Here is a 25,749-nt window from a genome sequence, read left to right as displayed (position 1 = left end):
TTTGGTCCTGAGCCTTCACTTTGCTTTTGGAGCCTCATCTCTCACCAGGGGGTTAAAGTTTGTGTTGGTGTCGTATGTCTTGGAAGACGAAGGCTCGCTACAGTCCAGCCTGCCACAGATGGTTTGACAGTTCTCTCTCTCTTCTCTGGTGTAAACAGATGTCGGCCTTTTCAAACATGGAGGAAGACCCTCTCCGTCTCTGCTGGCTTCCTTTCGGAGGGCGTCACGCTGTCCGCCAGAAACCACCACCTCATTATGATGACGACGTGTGGTGAAGGTTTATGTCAATGATCCTGTTTTTGACTGACACCTACTCATACATCTAACACGGCCTCAGATTGCACAGGTCCAGCTCCTGGGGCTTCCTCCGTCCAGAGCAGTGGTCTCTGGGTAGACTCAGGCCATTCTCCGTCATGCAACGCACCGGACGCCTTTTTAAAGCCCCTTCCGCAGGATTTCGAGCAGTGCGACCAGACCCCCCACATCCCACGTGGGACACGGATCCCCGCATGCTCTCACCGCCACGGGCCTCTCGGTGCCGTCGCAATCTGCCGCGGGACGTCCTTCCGTGCTCTGGCACTGCACAAGCCTCTTCTGCAGACCATTACCGCAAGTCACCGTGCATGCGTCCCAGCCTCCGGTCACCCAGTGACTCTTTGGCCTCTTCCCCATCATCAGCTTCTTCGCTTGCGCTTTGTTCGTTTCCGCCAAAACGCTATTCTGGGCTGCGTGGCTTCTCTCCTCCTTCCGCAGCGTCTTCTCCTCCTTGCTCTCCTTGGCAATGTAGAAGGAGTAGCGCACCCTCGGCGGGGTCATCTTCCCCACGGACAGGACTTCCACTATCAGAGGCTCTTGTATGGGTCTGGTGGCCTGGAGAATCTCCACAGACGTGGACGTGCCACTGTAACGCAGAAGGCTGCCCTTCACCAGGAGATCTCGCTCCACCGCCGACACCACGTAGTTGCCATTCAGCAGGTATTTCCCCTGCTTGTTCTTCACCGCCAAGTAGTTTTCGTCGCCGACCATTCCTCGATAGCCGCGCTGACGGACGTCAACGTTGGAGGCTCCCAGCGGCAGCATCACCACAAAGTTGTAGCCGTGACTTGAGAAGAAAGGGAAAAGTACAACATTAATACTGAGGGGTCTCCAGTTGGGCATTGGACCCGACGTACCCCAACATCGCTAGAAAATAAAGACAATACATGTTCTTTATCACAATGCCGGAGCAGTTTCAAGGCTCCATCGAATAAAACTCTACAATTTAACAATAGTCTCTAATGTTTGTAATCACGAAATGATAATTTCATTTTCATTCAGTGGGTTTTCCCTCCGATACGTACAGCGCTTCTTTGTTTTGTTTTTTTTAAATGTGCTTTATCAATCAAGTTCGAGTGGAGAATTTAACATATTTTTCTACTAATGAGAATTTTTACAGATAGAACAAATATTCTGTTCAGTGGGTTTAAAATGTGTCGTTAGCTCGCAAAACAGCACAGTGTTTGACTGGTGAGCTATGAAACTATGAAACTACTGAGAGACAAACTTCTTACGTGGGTTTGGTGAACATCCCCGAAACCTTCTTACAGCCTTGGTTGTCGCCGCCGCACACGCCACACTTGTCAAACTTCTTTTTGGAGTCCAGCTTCCCATCGCAGCCGGCCTTGATGCATCTTCCCTGGACGCAGACAGCGGAGGTGTCGGGAGAGCAGGGGGTCCCGTCCACAACCTGCAGGGTTTGACAGTTGAAACAGCGCAGACGCAACAGTTGTGACATTATGAATGGAACACAATTGAAGGCAACAACATTTGCACAGCTGCTTCAACTTTGTCCTGAGCTGCATAAATGATGCTGTTCTTGTGGTTTCACCAAACAGGTACATATATGTACATGTCATAACCCCAATTACACACAGTACAATGCACTGAAGAAGGTGTTGTTGTACCTGCTTCCAGTAACAATAATTACGACACTCGAGAACACTGACGCATTGGAGGAGTTTCACCATTCCCACCGACATGTTTTCAGTCACGTTGGCAAGTCAGTATAAAATATCAGAAATTGCAAAAGTTTGGCACGTAACAAGTCACGCAGAGTCATGACGAGCGCTGTGACATACGTCGTTATGTGTGGACGTGCTGTGACTCTGTCACGTTAATGCAATCAAAAAAAGAAAATCACAAAAAAACAACAAACGTTCCCGTCATAGGAAATGAATGGGTTCCAGAGTGTCCAGAACCCAAAAATAGTGTGTTTGCAGCCCTCTAGCTCGGCCGCTCTTCCACCGAGAAACGTGATTTAAACACTAAAACACAGTTTCAAGTCTCACAGTTTCAAGATGTGGGGGGGGGGGTTTTCAACCTGTGGCCCGTGGGCCCCAACGGGACCCCTCCACAGAGTTTGAGGGACCTACTACCTAGATACCTACTAGGCATCTACTACTGCTCCGTCTCCCTCTACCCACATAAACTACCTATCTACGCATTTGCACAATCATCGTCATGCCAACCGTGGGTGGTTTCTCATCCTGTCCAGCAGCAGACCCACTTTAGAGTCAAAGTCAAAGTCAATGTTTTTGTCAAATATACTGTATATGCTTGATATACAGCACGGATGAAAATTACAGTGCATAAATTAAACTAGTACTAACTGTAATATAAGTAGTGTGATAGTTTAACTAGATAAACTAAAGTGGATAAATATACTGACTAAATGTAACTGTACCATGAAGTGGGAAAGAACAAGAGAGACATAAAATCAATAATAAATTATAAATAATCAATAATAAATTATAAATAATAAAATACCTCAATGTTATTTTTATTATTACAGTGTATTGTGTCTGTAGTAGATAGAACCATTATCAAAACATCATCTCTGCACATAAGAGCTAATAAACCTAATAAAACTGATTGAATGACGCAAGGACGAACCTTTGGAGCGAGGACGTAGAAGTAACCGGTCCCATTGGCTCGGCAGATGAGCTTGCATTTGTCCTTTGGTGAGATTCCTGAATATTTGGGAACCCAGACCACCGATGATCCCAGTCTGTTGGTGTTCAGGTTTAAGCCGTTGAACGCCTCGCATTGCTCCTCACGGAAGCTCTTACCTGCAAGAGTAAAACACGAGCTGCAGCACAGAATCCGCCGTGTCTTGTGCTGAATGTGCAGAAACGGAGTGCGTACCTGTTTCATGACAAGAGTTCAGGTTGCATGAGCGATATTTGACGCGGGCACCGTAGCAGTATTTGCCTCCATTCTCAGGAACAGGGTTGTCACACTCCCTTCTTGCCAGCTGCACACCTCCACCACAACTTCGGGAGCAGTCTTCGAAGGCCCCCCCACCTCCCCCATCGGCCATCCACCTGGGATGAAGAAACCCCCCCCCACTTCAGATCTGTACTAACGCTCAGCTCAAGGGACTGAACCGGTCTGGTGTCTCACCGCGATGTGCATGGTGCTGTTCTTTTCGGTGCAAAACTCCTTGGTAGCAGACTTTGCCGTTGTTGCAGCTGGTGCCGTCCGCCCAGGGAAAGTGTCGGGTTTGGCAGACCAGCTGTCCGCGAGCCTTCCCAGTGCACCACAGCTTGGAGCAGGGCTGCATGTAGGGGCAGGGTTTGGATCCGGGGCCAAAGGCCAGCTCACACTGACGATGCAGGCTGTAACCGGAACCGGGCAGGTTGTCTGGGAGAGACAACTGCTTCTGAGGCTGATCCAGCAAACAGTCTCCTGTGGAAAGAAGCGCCGCTTGAATGAAATCAGACAGCTGCTTTCACAGTAACCAGACTAGTCGATGGTGAACACAGAGGGGTTTGGGACACAAGAAGCTGCACTTTCACAGGACTCTTGGTCAGGAAACTGGTCTTTGTTGGTCTGGAACCAGGAACCACGAACGCCAAAGGGTACATCAGGGTAGTGGGTAGGCCTTCAAATTACTTGACAGATTCAAGGGTATCTCCAGTATAAAGTGGAATAGTCTAGCAGTCTGACTAAACAGGGTTTGGTCATCGATTTTTGATTCATTTTTTCTTATTTTGATGGGTTTTTCACCCTTTCGCTCAGGTTTCAGCTTTGAAAATGAATGAGGTTTATGAAAACTAAACATTGTTTGAGGGTCCAAACAAAACTAACTCCAAGCACAACTTTCTGGCAGAAAGCCGCCGAAGCCAACTTTTCCCACGGACGCAACGCCTCCTCATCCCCTTGACGACGTGCAGGGTCCTGAGAACAAACTGTAAACTAGAATTTCGTGCTCTTGATTGGAATCGGCAGACCCAGACTTTGCTGGAGGAAATAAGCGTAAAAAAAGAAATCTGGAACAATCTTAAACCCTTGACAAGCTTGACCCTGGCTTTCACTCCGTTTTTACGTCGTCGTCCATCTTTGATATGAACATCTGGTATTATAACATGATATACTTATAATGATGATAAGGTTCTCTGTATATAGGATTTTACTAGTTGTAGCTCAATGAAATGAGGTAGTTACATAATGCTGGATACATGAGGGTGGAATTTATTTCACAGTGTTTTCTTTCACTACTGGTTGCTCTCCCACCAGCTCGTAAGAAAAATATATACGATTTTAGCTGCTAAATAGTCTTTTATGTTTCCAAGCACATGGATTTATTGGGGGAGGGTGTGGGATACATAACTGTAATAATTCGAACGCTGTGTACAAGTATGTGCACGGACACTCAGGTGAAACTACACACTGTATAGTGCAAATGACAAGAGAAAGAATGTTATGACGGCAGTGGAAAGTGGTTTTCTTCTGTCTCGTCCTGGTCCAGGTGGACACACAATTCTGTTCAGTCCACTCGGTATTGAACTCCACTGTTTAATTTATCGCAAAGTGACGTCAGGTATTTGTGTTGCTATTTTATTTGCTGTGACTAAAACACAAAGAACTTTAAACACGTCATCTGCGCTTTCACCGACGTCCAGGTTTTAACGTCATATTGCCAAATTGCAAGTTTTTACCATCGTGACCGTAGGCCAAAGTCTGCTTTTTGTCTGTGCAACGAGATGGCACATGGCTGACCACATGGAGCCTGGACAGGATTAGGGGTCCGTTGAAGTCCAGAGACGCATACAGGAAGTGTTTACTAACCGTGACCTCTGTCCAGGAACTCGGTAATGATGGCAGCGCTGCACACAGACCAGGGCCGGCTCCTGTCGATCTGAATCAGCGTTGGAGACATCATGTGGTTGTCCTTTAGTTTCCCAAACACCTCCTCACATGCTTTCACGTTGTCATGCGGCATGTTGAAGACGTGTCCTAGAGGGGAGAAGTGGCGGGGGTGGGAAGGAAGGCATGAAGGTATGTTCAGGTACTTCTGTTTGCTTTGGACTTTAAACACAAAAAGCAGCTGCGTCCTCGTGGGCACGTGACGTGAACGTAGGAAGAAACGCTCTTCGACATGCATGTGTCAGGCAAAGCAAACTGAACTTGGACTGGTTCGTAGGTGATGTCATCGCCGACAGGAATGCAGCCGTACATGGGAATATAAAACAAGGCATCCGTCCGTGAGCTGGAGCAGGGTCTGGAAGGGGAATTCAGGTCCCAGGGGAAATAATCGACCGACAGGTACTTTCCAAAAGACAAAAAGTATAATATAAACTGTGGTTTAAGTGCGCTCAGTCATGAGATGTGATCATTTGAAGGGGAAGTTGTGTAATTACTAAACATATACGCGGAGGGTGTAAGCCGATGCCTCTCCTGGGGCCTCTGAAGTTACTTGCGCATCTGGTCTCAGTCATGAGTCCTGCTCTTTTTACAGCCATCTCAATCTCTGCTTGTTAATAAAAAGCAAAATAATAATAACACCCCCCCACCCCCCACTTTCTTTAATACGATCCAGTAAACCTACACGGAGTTTCCTAACACCAAAACAAGAAAGATGAGCGTTTTTTTTTTTTTTTTTTTTTTTTTCAACTTCAGATCCTTTTTATCCTCGCTGCTGACAGACTAATGCTGGTAACTGACAGCGGCAGTAAACACCCGCCTGTTTCCATGTAGAACTGAACCCGTGATTGCACCCGAAATCACAGATAATCATGAATAAGCTGCTCAAGCTGGGGCAAACGCGCCATACAACTCTCACAGTCGTCGGCGGTTTACGTCGAAGACTCGGAGTTCACAGTAACCGGCTGGTTAGAAACACGCGGGATCACACGTTCGGCCCACTAGCGCCCGATGAGGGATCACCGACGACATGCCGAGACAGCTGGGGCAGCGTCAAATGAAACGAACACGGACGACAAGCGGCTGCTCGCCATCGTTTTTGGTATTAGACATTTGATGTTGACACACAGTTGTCCAGGCCTCTGTCCCAACGGTGCACACTGAAAGCTGAGTAGCTTGTTTTTGTTTTTACTTCACCTGTTCATGAAATAAACCTTAAAAAAAAAGACAATTCAGATAAAGGACAATGTGGGAGCAGGTGTATCGACCTGCTTACTTCATCTCTGGCTCCACCACTTTGGCTATTTTGCGCTATACCTGCAGCACTCAAACCAGCTGCTAAGACTATTGGCTCCAAACTGCTGATAAACTTCATACAGTACATGTCCTAAACTTCTCTGTCGGTCCTGTGCAATCACTGCGACCGATTTGCCCCTCTGGGACATTAAACGTACATTGACCTGATCTGAACCTGGCACAACGTGGGTCTGTTCTACTAATTAACGCCACCAAGGAGGTTCGGTTTGTCTGTTATCAAAATAACTCAAAAAGTTGGATCAGGACCAGATGATTAAATGTTGGTGGTGTTCTGGAACCTTCTGGATCCAGGAATCTGTTGAAGGATTCCTCCTCATTGTCAGATAGGGGCATTTTCAGCATCTGTGTCTAGAAGTCCACAATAGCAGCAGTGGACTGTCTCTGTGGACCAGTGGTTAGTGGGTCTGTCTGTTAACACAAAGGTCGGGGGTTGGAGCCCACCCAGTTTTATCGTTGAAAAACTAAATAAAATATAAAGAACACAAAGAAAAAAATAGAGCTCAGAGGCCATGATTTGTGTAACAAAGTTGCTAATGTTTTTTTTTAACTATTGGTGACAAAGTCGTGTTTTGATGATCAATGAATTTATTAGAGGGAGATCAATGAATGACGGTAATATACGATAGTGTTGGGTGGAAATCACAGTCTGGGGGGGAAATGAGCTGCTTGGCTCTCCGAGTGCTTTTTCTAGTTTGTTTTCATTGTTGGACACGGACAATATATGAGTTATTTCTGCTGTTTGCGGCTACCAGAGCTTTATCTCCTGCAGCTATTGCGTCTGCACAGATCTTAGTAACAGTCTGTGGAGCTCGGAGAGCTGCTGGTTTTCATTTTTCCCATCCAATTAGGGACTGATTAACAATTGGAGCCTATTTGCAATGAAATAGCTGCCGGATTTAAACTCTCTCGGACCTGGACAGAGAACCACAGCCATGTTTATCATCAAGAAAGTTGCCCAACCTTCTTCGGTTTTCCTTTGGTTTACGTAACAAATCTGTCAATCGCGGATAAAATTTAACTTTCCTATGACATCGCCTTCTTAGGCCTTCTTCTACATGCTCATTAGCCTAGTAGTTAACACATAATAATACATATACATAATAATCATTGCCCTGATCAGGCATATTTGCAATTGCATCGGAATTCTGAGCTTGTAAATCGCGTGTGAAGTAATTTTACGGGTGAAAACTGTGTGATTTGCCTTCTGGTTTCGTCACACCATAGCAGGAAGTGGATAAAAAACATAAGAAACAACACCGTAAGCAGCAGTCCCATTGACAAACAAAGAAAACAGTTGTGTGTACGTGTCCTTGACATGGACACAAAAGACCTAAAGGACACAAAAACAGTTTATACGTCAGGGTTAGCTCCTCCGCTAGGTCCTCACCTACCCGTCGATTAACCCGCTGACATCATGGTCATTTGCCAAACAAACAGAAACGGGATCATTCATCGCACAATCAGGTCAACTCTCTCTCTCACCAAGTTCGTGGGCGGTTGTGAAGGCCGAGGGCAAACCATCGTCCTCGATGACGGAGCAGCTCCGCTTGGGGTCGCACATGGTCCCGACGTCGGCCATTCCCAGCGTGTCAACAGGTCGTCGCGCCGCACAAATCCTACGGAGACAAACAGAGACATGGGACCAAAGCACACAAATACAAAAAGCGTGACTTTGATTAACCATATGTGTGGAGAAGAAGAAAGTTCTCCACTACAACTCACAGGTATTAGAATAAATGGAAAATCACTGGGTGAGATATTCCTGACGTGAAATTCAGTGAAGGACTCTGCAAACGAGCGAGTCCGGTCGTCCACGAGTCGACCCAGACAAGATACTACCACCCGGAAGTCCTGAGAACCGTCGCTGCGGCCTGCTCCCTGACGACGGGCTGAGTGTTGGGAGTCAAATGTCGCCACCTGACTGAAAGCAACAGTCCAACTGCACCCGATGCCACGTGTGCGAGTGTGTGAAGGTGTTAGCAGTTTGTCACCTCACACAGCAGCTTCTGCCAACAACGTGGGCGTGTGAGTGTCGGCACGGAACGAGGCCAGGCTGGGTCCCGCCGTTCATTCAAATTCACGTCTGGTGTCGCGTTGGCTTGCTGACATTGACACTTGGTCCCGTTACGTCTGGCCTCACGTGGCCGTTAGCTAGACGCGCGTAACATTACACAAGAACACACTGGAAAATAACCACCTACGTTATGTCGCATAGAAAACGACTGCTTAGAAAAAAAAAAAAAAAAAAAAAAAACTATTCCACAGCGGTCAGAGTGAATATGAGCTCATGGCGGCGGCGAACCTGTTGACCCCGTGTTACAATGAGGCCTGTTGATGTCAGCGGTGCCCTCTGCCAGCCATGTGTATTCCACTCGCGTGCCAGAAACTATTACAAGACTTTTTCCAACCAGTTCTGCTCATTGTGTCCGATGAGGACTAAAGTATACTGGACCTGGACCTGGACTTTTCCTACGTAAGCGTTCCTTCAGCATAAGTGAGAGATGTTTGCCAGCTTTCGCCGCTGATTCCTCACGCTGACCTTGGAGTGTTTTGTGTGTTGCTATGCAGTAGGGGGAGAGAGGTCGTGTATCAGATGGCCGGCCCAAGCCAAACTGGACCTAATAGAAAGCAGGCAGGGACCAAACGCAGCCGTTCTAATGATTTACTGGGGATCACAGACACATGGGAGGACCCCAGCAGCTGATGCGTCACAGCTCTGCATCTGTTTGAGTCAGTGAGTTGGATTCAATTTGTGGATTATTATCATCATCTGAAGGGCGTTTGAAGGGAAAACCGCCTCAGCCGGACTCATGGTTTGCCCAAGTACTTACCTGTTTGGTGAAGAGGATGGCGGTGTCCCAGTACTCAGGGTGCTTGTCGCTGGGTTTATTCAACTTCTTCTGCCAGGAGCAGAAGTTGCGCAGGGTCAGAGCTGCGTTACTGAAAACCTTTGGTCCTTTGTCGGCTTCGTTGATCACCATGAAGCCCACCACCACTATGTTGATGGAGTTGAGAATGCTGGGATGCTTGTACAGCCTGGCTGCCACTGAGATCAGGGTCAGGAGGTAGTGCTTCAGGTCATCGCCGTGAAACGTGGCCATGGATTCGTCCGCCACCACCAGAACCTCCACGAACCTGGGGATGGAGGCGAACCTCTTGGACCGGCCCAAGCTTTCCAGCACTGTGTCCGTCAGGCCATTCATCTCCACCTCAGTCACGTGCTTGTACTTTTCCAGGGAAACGCTGAAGCTGGAGTCAGGTGCAACTCCGCACCTGCTCGTGACGTTGCCGCCTGCGCGCGCAACGCGCCTCCGGCCGCGGACGACATGTCTGTCGTGGAGAGGGTTTCCAGTTCCAGCTGTGTCTCCACTCTTTTCCCGGCTGATCAAGTACTCCATCCCGTTGTAGTAGAACCCCCCGTTCAGACCTTTACACAGACTTACGGCGGCGAAGGAGTCCGGGTGTGAGTTGACGTCCCCGGAGTAGAAACAGTCGCTGAGCGCAGCGGCCGCTGACGCGTCGGACGCAGACAAGCCGCTGTCCGGCGCCAGGAAGCTAGAATCCGGCGTGAGGTGCAGGTAGAAGTCTTGTTTAAAAGCACTGAGCCTGAACGTGACGTGTCTGTCGTCCACCTGTGCCGCCGCCCGCCGGTGCGGATGCTTCTCGTGCTTGGGCTGATCCACTCGAACAGGCACGCAGAAATCCACCGTCATGCACTGTGTCGACTTGACGTAGAGACACACTTGGGTCAAAACGAGCAGAGCGCCGACGAGTAGAGCCATGTTTGCCCCCCCCCCCCACCCCGCTCTGGGACCGCGGTGGGTTTGGCACGCAGTTACCGGTGAATTGCGCGCAATGGCACGGACCGCCGCACACCGCGCACTGCCTACCTGCGTCTGTCCCGATGTGCAGTTTCCACCGTGGGCACAAACTTCTGGGGGGTGATCAGGTCTCGCAGAAACACCGATGACCGCTGACTGATGATCTGGAGAGCGTTCATTGGTCATGCGTCCTCCTCCTCCTCCTGCTGCTGCTGCTGCTGCTGCAGCCACTTGTAACTCTCCAAATATTATTGTTGCTGTACGTGAGTGACATGAGCTGGGGGCATCATCAGCCCTCCCACCGCCAGGACTCAGAGGTCCACAGACACCCCTCAATACATCACCTCACCCTTCTGTCTTTGGGTGTTTCTCGCGTCATTTGTCCTCCATGCAACAAAATCTTCGAATGAATCAGAATTATAAAAAAAACCCCATAATATATCGTATATTAATGAAGTGAAACGATTCTATTCTATACAAGTACAAAATGCAGAGTCTGTATCTATCTATAAAGTGGAAATAATAATATATAGAAACTTGCACATTTGGGTGCAAAGTGAGGAAAAAGTCCATATTTTTTCAGTTTATGCAAATATTGGCATGTTGTTGTAAATTAGCTCCTGTGATCAAATACTGCAGGCGATCACATATTGAAATGTAAGTGAACAGCGACACCTGTCGACATCATGAACCTGCCTGGGCTTCAGCGAGTCAAACTCGCAGACCGTGTTTGTTGTGTTCTGGCGCCATCTGTTGGTGACTTGTTCCAACTGCACGTCTGAGATTTTTTTTTTTTTTCCTGTTTCGACACTCTGGCACACTGTCGATGTGGTTTGCATGGTTCCTGGCTGAATGTATGTTTAGTCTGGTGAAGTTGGGAGACTTTGAAAACTATAGAATTATTCATCATGCCACAAAAACAAAAAAACGCTGCATCACATATCTTTAATTATTAACCTGGGAACACTTTTTTTTTTAAATTATCTTCATATTTTAAACACATTTTATTCATTCGACCTGGTGTTTATGGGATGTGGGCAAGTTAAATAAAGTGGAAACAAGTTTTACAGAATAAACTTGTGCAGAAACATACAATTTCATGCTCTTTTCCCCCTACAAACGTGGTTCCTTCCCAGTTTCCAGGGCCTTTCTCTCTCCAGCGGTGGTCCTTTGTGCAGCAACAAAGCAAACTGGCCCTGGAGTGTGTGTGTGTGGGGGTGGGGGGGCTCTCCCTCACCTCAGAAATAACTGGAGGAGCCGACACACAGCTCAGAGAAGCGGAGATGTCCTGCCGCTGCCATCTCACACGCTGGGTTAATAATAGGAGAGGTTGTCAAGCTATTTCGGAAAGGGGGGGAGTGTCGTTCTGTTCTCATTGGATCCGTTTTGTCCGCCAGTTTCTCCTGAAGTGCGAGTGGGAGGAGAGTTTCCAGCAGCGGAGATTATCAAAAATAAACCCCCTCATGTCCAGAGACGAGCAGACAGTATAAATACCTCCGATATGTCCAGACTGCAGCGGTGCTGGTGAGTGGTACAACTAGACTTAGACAGCAGACGAGAGCTCAGACAGACTGGAATTTTTTTTAATTTAATTTATTTATTTTTTTAAAAACACAAGACATTCTCAGACCAGGACTGATTCCCCAGCACCAGAAACGAACTTCACAAGTGACCCGATTGATGATTTTCAACAGAGGACGCGCCACCTGCCTAGAGAATAAAGGACATAACTTCTAAGTCCTATATTTTTTTTTAAACCACCTTTGAGTTTAATCCCAGCTGCTGAACATGAGCACCATTGTGTGTTTTCTCCTTTCGCTTTCATGCGTTTTCAATTCGGCCCTCATCAGCACGTTTGAAGCGGAGGACGTTGTACCTGTTCGGATTAACGGACGAATCAGCCGCCGCTTTTGGAAAAGAAGCGAAGAGCAGCCGACCGTCATCCTCAGTGCGTTTGGCAAGGACATGACCCTCAACCTAATGCCTGATACCGGCTTCCTCTCGCCCTCCTTCACCATCCAGCGAATAAAAGCCAAAGACTTCGGCGCGTTACGCGTCGCCTCAGGTGCGCAACTGTCACCGGACGCGGAGCTCCAGAACCTAATCAACCGGACGGAGGAGAGCGAAGGACACCTGAGGACCTGCTTCTACTCTGGGAACGTAGATCACGACCCGAACTCCGTTGTGGCCGTCAGTCTGTGCTCTGGCATCTTTGGCTCCTTCATCACGGAGGGGAGAGAATATTTAATCGAGCCCAAAGTCGGCGGAGGCGCGAGGGGGTCGCCCTCTGTCCAGCAGCTGCATGTCATCAAGAGGAGGGCGTTCGCCGACAGCCACCGTGCCCCCCTCCTGTTCGACCAGGCGGCGGAGGAGGAGAGCCGAGCAGGGAGGCGCGACGGGGAAAGTTTTACGCACGCTGACGCACAGAGGGAACCTCGCCGGAGACGCTTCGTTTCCGCGCCGCGGTTCATAGAGACTTTGGTGGTGGCAGACTCAACAATGACCCACTTCTATGGGGAGGAAATAAAGGTCAGACACCGTGAACTCATTCTTTCCCGTAAAGGACTTAAAGTTAAACAAACCCACATTCTTTATAACGTCACAGTTTTGACCGTGTTGTAAATACCCACACCCCCCCACACACACTCCCCCCTCCCTGGACCAGAGCTGACGCCATATCTGTTGCCCCTTAACGCTCAAGCCAGGCAAATCCAACTCCGGTTTGTTTAGATGTGCTGCTTCAGAACACATGCTCTGGAGGAAAGTGGTTGTTTTCCACAGGCTGAGAGAGAAGTCACTCTGGAGAAATGCCAGCAATGCTCAAACACACACATTCCTCAGGACCTGGTCATGACTTGGCAGCAGAGGAGGAGCATCCTCATGTGAGCTGTAATATTCAGTGTTATTGTTACGTTTATATCATCACTGAACAGGAATGACACGTTGGTTCATTCATTAACTTCTGCCCCATGTCAAATATCAGCCCTGCTCATACTGCATGTATTTATACAGAAGTGGGACACGTTCCTGCCTCCATCCAGACCATCACACTGTCTTTGCATGTGAACCCCTCAGCTGACAAAGCAGGTCAAAGGAACTGGGTCAAGTGCTTGGTGATTTAAGTGGATTGGAAACACAAAAAAAATGCGTCTGAATGTGCAGCTTCTACCGTCACATTTATGCAGACGTGATTCGGCAAGGCCAGCAGAAGAATTTACAGTCTTGTAATTCACCAGTTGTGCGCTCCAACAGAACACCAGAGCTGAGGCCACTCCAGCTGCGCAGTAAACATGTCACGCCACGTCACGTCAATGATAGACGAGTTGGATCCAAATCCTTCCTGCAAGCGGTCTAATGGGAAGTGACTGGAGATTCTTTCTGTACTAGAGTCTGAGATCGTATCAGAGGAGCAAAAGGAGTCATACCTTGCTAAGTAAAACACAAATATGGACATACAGTGACCCACACGTGTCGTGTTGAATATAAAAAGCAGTTTAAACAGGAGGATTTTAGGAGGAGGACGTTTTAGAAAACTTTTTGGAGGAAAAACGGGCAAATCCCATGTATGATTCTCAGTGTTGTCATAGGTAAAGTCTCCAAATGTAGCTCAGTGTGTTTCTAGAAATCTGGTGAAATGTCTGGTGAAGACCTAATGAATTGTGTCTTTAACCCCATTTTATCTCGGTTACAGAACAATGTGAAACATCATCACACATGACGAGAGCAATGAAAAGTCTCTGAAAATGAATGTCGCAGGCTCTAAAAACACGCTTTACATAAGTAATGCACTATCAGGGAGGCTTGGCTACTTGGTTCCAGGTTTCTCGTGGCTTCCAGCCTTCAGCCTGCTTTTTACAGTTTTGTTTTTCCTTTTAAATCTCAAGAAAACTGAAACTCTCTGCTCCGTTGTCCACAGCACTATCTTCTGACCCTCATGTCAATGGCTGCCCAGCTGTACAAGCACCCCAGCATAAAGAACTCAGTGAACATGGTGGTAGTGAGGATGCTGGTGGTGGAGGACGAGGAGGTCGGCCCCGAGGTCTCCAGCAACGGAGGGGTGGCCCTGAGGAACTTCTGCTCCTGGCAGCAGCTCTTCAACCCATCGAGCCAGAGGCATCCAGAGCACTTTGACACCGCCGTCCTCTTCACCAGAGAGGTGAGGAACAAAACCCGCACATCCACACAAAGGCAGCATGTCTGGTGAGGTCTGCGCTGAAGAAGACATCGTTATCTGCATACAGTGTCATGTCCTTTGGGATGAAATGGAAACAGTGGAAAAACATCAAGTCCACGCTCGCTTGCCGAGAAAGTTAATGCCTGAATGAAACAGAATACGGCACATCTACAGAAGCAGTACAATCAAAGTCGATATGCATAGATATGTAATCCCAGTGTGTCGCAGTAAGTTCACTGTCACAAACGTGCAGCAGCGTGAGCGCCTCGTTGCCATGGAGACTGTCAAATTGATGCCTCGCACAACCACGCAGTGTTTCATTCACACTCAGCAATAGTGAGTCAGGTATTAAGTCCGCGGTAGAAGAGAGCCGTGGATACCCAGCTATGTCACCATGGCGACACTGCAACACCGTGTCGGGGCGAGACGGCCCGTCTGAGAACCCCGCGGACTTGACAGTCGGTGGTTTGTTTGCAGTGAGTGCCAGATTCTAGCAAATTGCATTTCCGGCCGTAGGAGGAGCCACAGGACCTGGATTCTCTCCAGAGCAATCTGACATTTATATGCTCTCAGAATATAATGACAGTTTCCGTTACTCCTTCCCAAACTACCTACGGCAGCTTAAACCTGCATTTAGGAGAGGGGAAAAAAAATCTGCTGAAACAAGGTGAGGCTCGACTTTTTCGTCTTTTGCAAAAGCTGGAAAAGGATTTTCACTATGAGATGGCTGTAATCTTTTCCAAGCCAGCGGAATCAACAGGAAATAGGTTCACAAGTCCTCTGGGCTTTGAGTTGCGATTGGCTTGTTCGCCTGACTTTTTCCATCTGGTATGTGCATGTTGACAAGATGTTAGCAGACGACACAATAAACCCATGACTTCTCTATCATTAAATGAAAAGTGCCCAGGGTGCCAGCTTGATGTGATGAAAGATGGGACATTTATCCACCTACTGAATGACATGCACACGTAAATCTGACCTGGGATCAGATATAATGAAAAGAGCATGTGGGCTCTTTCCGTCCTGGATTTGTTAGCGGCTTTCATTTAGAAAGGCCATCATTCATGAAGAGCTGGTTTGTGTTTGCTTTTCCATTTCCGCCGAGATGCACCTCATGGACGAGCTAGCTTTAGTGCTGCTGCCACAGATCTGCTCTGACACAATGAAGCCATTTTAAACAGTTGTGGCTTGAAGATCTCACTGTAAATGAAAAAAAAAAAAAAAAAGACTTGGCACTTCTGTGGACATGCTTCCAACCCACCCACTCTTGCAAAAAGACCCAAAACAAGTGTGTTGGCGTGCAACAACAACCATGTGTTCTCACACACACACACACACATACATACATATTTACTTGTGTGTCTGCATACATGAGTGACAGATGAAGAACACAGTGTACAAACCCACACGGTGCAGCACCTAAACGGCAGCTCCAAGCCCAGATGTGTTTTAAATCAGGGGGCTGAGGCGAGAGGCCATGGACACGTCAGTCTCCGTCCTGCGCCGCCGCCAGCAGACGGCTGCGGGAGCAGACCGTTTCTGAGACACGGTTCATTTGAAACACCTCAAACTGTCACTTTTTCAGCGATGACAACAGCTGAACAAAGACGTACGTGTTTGCCATCCTGCTCAGCTGATACAACCACATGACCCTGTGTCTGTGACAGGACAAACACCTGATTGGATTCAGTAATTTAATTCAATATAAAAAAAAAAAAAAAAAAATCCCTGCGGAGCAATATGAGTCAAATATGAGGTCATGTCAACGTCATTTCAAGACGAATCCGTTGTGTGTGTGTGTGTGTGTGTGTGTGCGACAGGACATCTGCGGACATAAAAGCTGCGATACTCTGGGCGTTGCCGACGTCGGGACGATGTGCGACCCCAAGAGAAGCTGCTCGGTCATTGAGGACAACGGCCTGCAAGCTGCTTTCACAGCTGCACACGAGCTTGGTTCGTGTGAACAATGTTTGAGACGTAGAACAGTGGACATATGTGTGTGTGTGTGTGTGTGTGTGTGTGTGTAACCGTACGCGTCTTACACCACAGGTCATGTGTTTGAGTATGCCTCATGATGACTCCAAGACGTGTGAGAGGCTGTTTGGGGACCTGGGGGGACATTTCTTGATGGCTCCCCTGTTTGTCAGCATCAACAAAACGGCTCCTTGGTCGCCCTGCAGCGCACTCTACATCACAGAGTTCTTTGACAACGGACACGGTAAGAAATCCTTCATGCAGAGCTTATTGATGAGTGCCTTTGCGACATAACTCAGCCCAAAATCTTCGGCGTCAACAGTAAATGAGTTTTCATTCCATCGCCGTCTCTCCATCAAACTCGTCCATTGACTCGTTTCCATTCCTCTGATTGGTCGTCGCGTTTATTTGGTCGCCTGCAGCAGTGGTATTTTGACATGTGCCCGCTGGTGCCGCCCCCTTGAGTTGGGATCACGCGTTGCCAGAACCTACATCTTTCTAGATGTGGGTCTGGGTTTCCAGGCCAGTCGAGATGAGTAAATCAGACGCAGCTGTCACCCACCGCAGTGGACGTTCTAATGGCTGACACAGTTCATTAAAGCACTGTGGCTTCCCTGCGTTAACGCGAGCCTCTCAAATAATGAGTTGCAGGGATCATTTATCTCACCCCATAGTTCCATATTCCCTCTCCAGATCTGCTCCTACGTCTCTCGCCCTCCCCCAGCCGCCCGACACCTCATCTCATGTTGTGTGTCCTTTTATTTTCTGTATCCCAGCTCGCACTATCAGTGAACCTTCTTTTCCACTGAGTCATATTATGGACTCCTTCCTGTTCTCCACCCCTGCTGCCAAAAGCAACAGCTGGTGTCAGCAAAATATTATGTTCTTTATCAGTTGGGATACAAAGAAAACTCGTTCCGAACATCCGACGTCATCGAAAACTCCACACGAACGTTACTGACTTATAAGTTACTGAACTCAATAAAAGCCAGTGAATAAAAGCTCAACTTTAATGGCTGTCAAATGTCCAGAATTCCCTGATAAATTCAATAATTTGGTCATAGTCAGGACCCGGCTTGCCTCGAATACTTTTCTCCTGTTGTCACAACACACATAAAAAGAGACACATTTACAACCATCACACTCACACAAGTCCACTATCTGCTTTAAATTATCACTTTATTGCTGCTGCTATTTAATTCAGTAAGATTTAATTTATACATATTTCAAACTAGACCCTTGTTAATCAGTTCATCTATGTCCATTACTGTTTTTTATTTTGCTGTTTTTACGTACTCTGGATGCTTTGTGTTTGAAACGTACTTGTTTTTTTTTTGCTCGGTGTGCTGTTCAGTCAGGGGCTTGTGCTGCTGTAGCAACTTGAAGTTCCCTAATGGATTCAATAACCTTTGTGTCAAATCTAATCCGTGTCCTCAGGGGACTGCCTGCTGGACGTACCGGAGAGCACCATGCCGTTACCAGACGAGCTGCCTGGAGTCACGTACGGCCTGGACCGGCAGTGTCAGCAGATCTTTGGACACGAGTTCGTCCACTGCCCCAACACTTCAAACACAGACATCTGCAGCCAGCTGTGGTGCCAGGAGGAGGGGACGCTGCAGTGTTCCACCAAGAACGGCAGCCTGCCCTGGGCGGACGGAACCCCCTGCGGCCTCAGCAGAACCTGCCTGAATGGTGTGTGCTGGTCCAGCCAAGAGGTGCTGCAGCCGCTGGTGAGAGAAACAGTCCAGCTTGTCCTGATGTACACAGCTAAAAAAAAAAAAAGAGAGAGAGAATGAATACATTTGTCACGTGGCCAGAAACAAGACTTCCAAGTCGTTGGTGTGTTTACTGTCTGTGGGATATTTGATGAATGTTCAGTGACACGTCAGCTCTTTGAATTGAAGATTTACTTTCCAGTACATATGGTTTGTTCGGTCGCTTGCGGATCCAAAAACTTTGAGTGCAGCTTTACAGAAAGATCAAACATACATTCCTCCTCCTTTTTCTGTTTTTTTTTTTTTTTTTTTGGTCTAAGACAAGCTCAGAATTTACGAGTGGTTTGACGGAGTCAGTACGCGGGTTTTGGTGAGCGACGTGCAGATTCTCAGGAGCAAACAAAGCAGATTTACCAGCATGAGGTGTTTTACTCCGCACAGTGTCGCCAAATGTGTTAGAAACACATTTTACATGAGACGTAGATGGATATTAGCTGGATGTTGCTCATGTACATTGTATTTTATTTCATTGTCCTTATCAGTGACACCAGTAAAAGAGTCTGTGATTGTCTGTGATTGACAAATTCCTGCTAATACTCTGCACTATGAATGAATTAGCACTGAGTTCACATCAGCTGCATGTTTGTTAAATGTGCTGTTTAGTCTGAAACATAATTAATGATGTGAAATGTAGATTTTGAACTTATGAAGAGCAACAAAGTTAAGACTGACTGAACTCTGCAGCTCATTTGCTCAGCTCCAGTGAACTCACACAGGATTTCATGTGGGATGTGAGGAGGATTTGGTGAAACAATTAAAAGAGCCTGATTCATTTGCTTCAGACAGTTTGTGCACCAACACTTTAATGATAAATCTGCTTTTTTGGAGCAGAACCCGTCACCTTAACTTAGAGGGAAAGTCGTAGAAAGGCATGAATGACGCTAAAATTGCATATTAGTCATCAGAATTGTTGGTGAGTTGAAATCCAGCTGCTTCGTGATGCCGTTTTATATTTGCCATACACGTCTGTTTCATTGCTGTGGTATCTTCTCCTTTGTGCTATGATCGGTATCTGCAGCCAGACGTGCTCAGAGTTGGAATAAACACACACACACACACACACACATTTTTGTGACAGTTTTGCGAAACACTCGTGGTGAGTGACACATGTGGCAGGAATGTGGGCCGACACCGGCAGCAGGCGCGTGCCGAACTTCAACACAGATTTAGCTGTGAGTCACAACACGCCAACACGCTGTGTAGCCTCAAACCCAGAAGCCCAGACTGTGGTCTGCGCTGCACAGCAGAGACTTCCTTTGGCACGGAGCTCTAACCAGCGACTCTCACTGCTGCCTGTTTTCTTCTTCTTCTTCTTCTTATTTTGCTGTGTTTTTACCACAGGTGGTTGTGGACGGCGGCTGGAGCTCGTGGGGGCCGTGGAAGCAGTGCTCCAGGACGTGTGGTGGCGGGGTGGAGTTCTCCTACAGGGAGTGTACGAACCCTGCGCCTCAGAATGGAGGGAAGTACTGTGAAGGACAGCGGGTCCAGTATCAATCCTGCAACACACAGACCTGTGACAACAACGGTGAGCTGTGATCTGGAATCTTCATCCATTCATATGCTGCGTCATTGTGAATTTCTCTTGAAGATCAACAAAAGTATCTATCTATCGATCCAGCTAGGTAACACATCTTAGTTTCAGTCTCTTTCTATATATCTTAACTGAGCCCGAAAGGAGTAGTCTGGCAAATTAACTTCTTCTTCTTCTTCTTTCGGCTTTGTCCCTCTTCAGGGGTTGCCACAGCGAATCATCGATTTCCATCTTTCCCTGTTCTCTGTATCCTCTACTCTGACCCCAACTACCTCCATGTCCTCCCTCACTGCATCTATAAACCTCCTCTTTGGCCTTCCTCTCTGTCTCCTACCTGGCAACTCCATCTCTAACATTCTCCTACCAATGTGTCCACTGTCCCTCCTCTGCACATGTCCAAACCATCTCAATCTAGCCTCTCTAGCTTTTTCTCCTAACCTTCCTGTCTGTGTTGTCCCTCTGATGACATCATTCCTAATCCTGTCCATCCTGGTCACTCCTAAAGAGAATCTCAGCATCTTTAACTCTGCCACCTCCAGCTCTGCCTCCTGTCTTCTGCCTATCGCTAGTGTCTCTAAACCATACATCATAGCTGGTCGAACCACAGTCCTGTAAACCTTTCCCTTCACCTTAGCTGAGACTCTTCTATCACAAATCACTCCTGACACTTTTCTCCAGCTGTTCCACCCTGCCTGCACCCTATTCTTCACTTCTCTTCCACAGTCTCCACTACTCTGCACTGTTGATCCTAAGTACTTAAACTCCTGCACCTTCACCACCTCTGCTCCCTGTAACCTCACTTTTCCACTGGTCTCCCTTTCATTTATGCACATATACTCTGTCTTGCTACGACTGACCTTCATTCCTCTTCTCTCTAGAGCAAACCTCCACCTTTCTAGGTTCTCTTCCAACTGCTGCCTACTCTCACTACAGATCACAATGTCATCTGCAAACATCATAGTCCAGGGAGACTCCTGTCTGACCTCATCTGTCAACCTATCCATAACCAAAGCAAACAAGAAGGGGCTCAGGGCGATCCTTGATGCAGTCCTACCTCTACCTTGAAGTCTTCTGTCCTTCCAACAGCACACCTCACCACTGTTCTACTACCTTCATACATGTCCTGCACCAAGCCAACATACTTCTCTGACACTCCTGACTTCCTCATACAAAACCACAATTCCTCTCTTGGCACCCTGTCATATGCCTTCTCTAAATCTACAAAAACACAATGCAGCTCCTTCCTACCTTCTCTGTACTTCTCCATCAGCATCCTCAGTGCAAATATTGCATCTGTGGTGCTCTTTCTAGGCATGAAACCATACTGCTGTTCACAAATCTCCACTTCCTGTCTCAACCTGGCTTCAACTACTCTTTCCCAAACCTTCATGGTATGGCTCATCAACTTTATCCCTCTGTAGTTACTACAACTCTGTACATCACCCTTCTTATAAATTGGTACCAGAACACTCTTCCTCCACTCATCAGGCATCTTGTTACTGTCTAATATTTTGTTAAACAACCTAGTCAGAAAATCTACCGACACTTCCCCTAAGCACTTCCATACCTCCACTGGTATGTCATCTGGACCAACTGCCTTACCACTGACTTACCAGTCTGGCAAATTAACAATTCAAAATATAATAATTGTATTTTTCTGTGCAAAAAATCTTCTGTAGGTCTTTGTTGTTACAAAAAAAAGCGATTCCAAAGAAGAATCCTAAAATGAAACGTTTAAAAGGATTACAAGTGTAGTGTTTTTGACGGCCAGCAGGGGGCGACTCTACTGGTTGCACAAAGACCTCCAGATAAGAAGGCCATACTTTCACCACGTTCTAATGAGTTTATTTGTGGAGATATGATTGTTAATTTTTTTTTTTAACGATCTCATTTTCGGTCCAGATGTTCAATATGAACTGGTCGCAGTATGTTCAGATTAGTGACAGTCCAAATGGATAACAGACAGACATGAACTTTTCTTCCATCCATCATCCTCAGGGAAGAGTTTTCGAGAGGAGCAGTGTGAGGAGTACAACAGCCCCTTCTACCTGGACCACAGCGGTAACGTCAAACAGTGGATACCAAAGTACGCCGGAGTGTCTCCCAGAGACAGATGTAAACTGTTCTGCAGAGCGAGGGGAAGCAGTGAATTTAAGGTGTTTGAATCCAAGGTACAGTATTCATACAATTACAGTACACCTAAGGTAGAACCACTTCAGGCAAAAAAAAATGGCACCAGACAGTTCCTACAAGACATGTTATCTGAAGTTCACAGTGAACCTCGCTAATTCTAAACAACTAAATTGTAACTTCAGCTCACTGACCAACAATTCAGATGCAGTTGGAAGACTCAGATAAGCCAGAAAGCGGTTGTTCAGTGGTGAATGAGCTTGATGTATCGCTGCAGGTTATTGACGGGACGACCTGCGGACCCGACACCACGTCGGTCTGCGTCCAAGGCCAGTGTGTGAAGGCCGGCTGCGACCAGGTGATTGGGTCCAACAAGAGAGTGGATAAGTGTGGAGTGTGTGGCGGAAACGGACTCACCTGTAGGAAGATCACGGGCTCCTACAACAAAGCAAAGTATGTTTGTTTGTTTGTTTGTTTTCTCTTCTAAATGCCAGAAATATGTGTGTATTGTTGTTGTTCTGTTTGATGATCAACCATCATGTTCATGACAGAAGTGGGGAAATAGACACAGAAAATCTGGGGTGCTACAACAACAACAATTATAATATGTATATATTGGAATCATTTATTTTGTGCCCAGTGGTGCTGCAGTTATCACAATTAGATAGATAATGATTTTATCTTTATTTAAATGATTGATAAATGGATAAGAAGAAGGTAAATATCATTATAATGAAAGAAATAAATCACACTCATGTTTTTTTCATAAGTGATGATATTTAAGAAAAAACATTGAGTTTGACACTTGAAAATATATATAATATAATAACATATAAATATAGCAGAACAAGTTCCCGCTTCTGTGGTAATGTGTTTCAAGACCACAAAAAAAAAAGTATAATGAACTCACACTGGTTGTGTTTTCCTCTTCCAGCTATGGATACAGTGACATCGTCACAATACCAGTGGGTGCAACAAACATCGACATCAAACAGCGGAGCCACAGAGGAATCAAACACGACGGCAACTATCTGGCTGTAAAGCGAGAGAACAGCGGTTACATCCTCAACGGCAACTTCTCAGTGTCCATGGTGGAGCAGGACATCCCCGTGCTCGGCGCTGTGCTGAAGTACAGCGGCTCGTCCACCACGCTGGAGAGGATCCAGAGCTTCATGCAGCTGAAGGAGTCCATCACCATCCAGCTTCTGGCCACTGCGGGGGAAGCCAATCCCCCGAAAGTGAAATATTCCTTTTTTCATTCCCAGAGATGTGGCTTTCATGAAATCCAAAGAGGCAAAAGGCTCCGCGCCCTCTTTGCACATGATCCATCCGTTCGGTGTGCCCGACTGGGTTCTGGGGGAGTGGTCCGAGTGCTCCAAGAGCTGCGGCTCTGGCTGGTCCAGGAGGAACGTGGAATGCAGAGACAGCGCTGGGTTCTTCTCCAGCCATTGTGATAAAAACCTAAAGCCAGTGGACATCCGGCCTTGCGGGGATCTGCCCTGCCCCATTTGGCAGATGGGACCCTGGTCGACCTGCTCACGAACTTGTGGCCAGGGGGAGCGCCGCCGCAGCATCTTCTGCATAGACTACACTGGGAAGACTGTGGAACCAGAGAAGTGTGATCCTAAAAAAAACACCCGAGTCTGTCTCTGGGGAATGTTTTAACCCTGAGTGCTTATGAAGAACATGAGTACAATAAACTTTGAGTGATTTCCTTTTTTGGCCTGACTGCACTTACCAACCATTTCCATTACATCACATCAAGGGGCACTTGCCTAAATTTGTTTTATCCTCTTTTTGTTGACTATCGACAACCACTAATGAAATTGAAAACAATGGAAATCTACCTCAGGATGTTCATGTGATGCTATGTATAGATGCTAGATCAAAATGCTGTGTTTGCCTTTTTCCTAGGACGCGAAAATGTCCAAGCCCCACAGCGATGTATTTGGATGAAGGTATAATTTCGAGCATGTCTGTAGTCGGGTTAGAAACCTGCTGTCTAAAACCAGCACAGGTAAATATACTGTAGTTATCCTGCACAGATCTCAGTCCACAATAAGAACTGCTTCTGTTCCAATCACAGATGCCATGTAATCATCCGGAAAATAAGCTTTTATTTTTTTATTTTTATTTTTGTTAACGATTGTCAAGCCCTTTTTATTGAGACAAAATCAGACAACATCTCAGGCTGTGGAATGTGCCAGTTAGAATCTACATTAAAACAGTTTGTTTCAATGCCAAACTAGACTAAAAATGAATATAACTTGAGTTTACACCTTGAGTAAAAGTTGTTTCCTAGATAATAACTTGTTCAGGATCCTGATCAAAATAATCCGAGACAGTGAATTTTTCTGCTTTGTAGTTTAGATTTGATTTGTACATGTGTGCCAAAATCTGCAGTGCAACAAATGTTTCTTCGGGGGATTTTATGATTAAGTTAAGTGATAAGAATTACGATATATCATGTATTTTATAAAATAGCATTCAGCTTGTTCGCGTTTTGTTTTTGTTTTTTTGTTGGTGGATCATATGCAAACAGCTATTTTCAGACTTCTTTGTGTATATTTGATTTCTCATTCCTGTTGTTAATTTGCAGTATGTTATTGTTATGTGTTATGTGCAGTATGTTATTGTTATATGTTATAGAAAAGTGATTAGGCCTCTATCCCTTCAGTGAAGGACCATACTATTTTATTATTACAGCTTCCTTTTTAAGCTATTTATTTTTTACCTTGGACATGTAATTAACATGGCAGATGCTGCTGTCTTTAAGATGTTTGCTATAAAATGGTCAAATAAACACATTTATGTTCATAACTGTGTCTCCACCACTGCGTTTCAAACTTTCTCTGATTGTCTCGCTCCCTGTCTGTCTTCACTCGTGTCCAGAATGGTGGGTGCTTTTGAAAACCACAATTAAGTGGGACATCTAAATCTTTTCCAGAACACCACTTTTCTGCCATTATGGTCGACCAAAACCCTTAAATAAGGCCAGACTAATGGAATTCTTCTAGGTGGGATAAGAGCCATTTTAAAAGCAGGGTGAGGCAGATTTCATTGCTGGTTTTACAGGCCAAGCCCCTCTGAAGATTTTCAGTAAAGGCCTGCCACCTTGGAATACCGTCTCTCCTCAGGACATACAGACATATAAGAGTAGACTCAGTAACTGTGGAGGAACATTTACAATATTGGCAACAAAACTGATTTCATCTCTTGTTTTATTCATAAATGACTGAGTTGGGTGATGGATCAATCACTAACAGCAGAAATTTGTCTTCCACACTAATGTGCATGAATGCAAAACATACATAAAATGTGTATATTTCTAATAACAGGAAACACCACACTGGTCTTTTTGTGTTGGAACAGCAAGTAAACAAGAAAACTGTGAATAAGAAGTCAGAAATAGAAATGGGTATGCATGCTCATTAGCAGAACCATTGAATTCACACAATTCAAATGGCCAACATGGAAACCAGTTAAAGCTGACATTGTATTATTATGTAAAACAACCAACTTCAAGGCCATGGGCTGAATATTTCCCTTCTTGGCCCTACTCCTACTATCATACCAATACTTAAACTTAAAACACTTCAAAAGCACCTATTTAGTTTTCCACTTATTTCCAAGTTAAAGTTCCATCTGTGAGCATGACTTACAGGAAACACATCACAAGATATAAAATGTTACAAAACGTGTTAAAAGTTAAAGTCGAAATGCATTGCTAAGACATGTGTAACAGGTATAACAATGACAGACAGAGGGATCAGTGGTGAACTGAGCGTCAGAGTCGTGTTGCTAAGTGTGAGACTTCCTGTTTCTCACAGTGCAGCACAGTGA

At 46.3% G+C, this 25,749-nt stretch overlaps 2 protein-coding genes across 2 annotated transcripts; one reads left to right on the top strand and one right to left on the bottom strand.

The window, feature by feature from the left end:
- Positions 1-322: 322 nt before the first annotated feature.
- Positions 323-10,283, bottom strand: LOC144739127 (A disintegrin and metalloproteinase with thrombospondin motifs 15-like). Its single transcript, XM_078622109.1, is given in 13 exon segments — positions 323-436; positions 438-479; positions 481-1,102; positions 1,551-1,726; positions 2,932-3,107; positions 3,184-3,337; positions 3,339-3,362; positions 3,442-3,474; positions 3,476-3,726; positions 5,110-5,277; positions 7,984-8,092; positions 8,094-8,117; positions 9,333-10,283. Coding segments are annotated over 13 exon segments (2,844 nt in total).
- A 73-nt stretch (positions 10,284-10,356) lies between these two features.
- On the top strand, positions 10,357-25,749 carry LOC144739126 (A disintegrin and metalloproteinase with thrombospondin motifs 8-like). The gene is given in 13 exon segments (XM_078622107.1): positions 10,357-10,421; positions 12,173-12,851; positions 14,239-14,478; positions 16,317-16,449; positions 16,546-16,556; positions 16,558-16,714; positions 17,908-18,200; positions 19,587-19,770; positions 21,775-21,947; positions 22,184-22,359; positions 22,841-23,167; positions 23,169-23,522; positions 25,737-25,749. Coding segments are annotated over 13 exon segments (2,805 nt in total).

Source organism: Lampetra planeri, unplaced genomic scaffold (assembly GCF_965212315.1).
Source record: "Lampetra planeri unplaced genomic scaffold, kcLamPlan1.2.h2 scaffold_1317, whole genome shotgun sequence".
Taxonomy (NCBI): Eukaryota; Metazoa; Chordata; class Hyperoartia; order Petromyzontiformes; family Petromyzontidae; genus Lampetra; species Lampetra planeri.
Note: the sequence above shows the minus strand (reverse complement) of the source record. Positions and strands in the feature narration are given on the sequence as shown.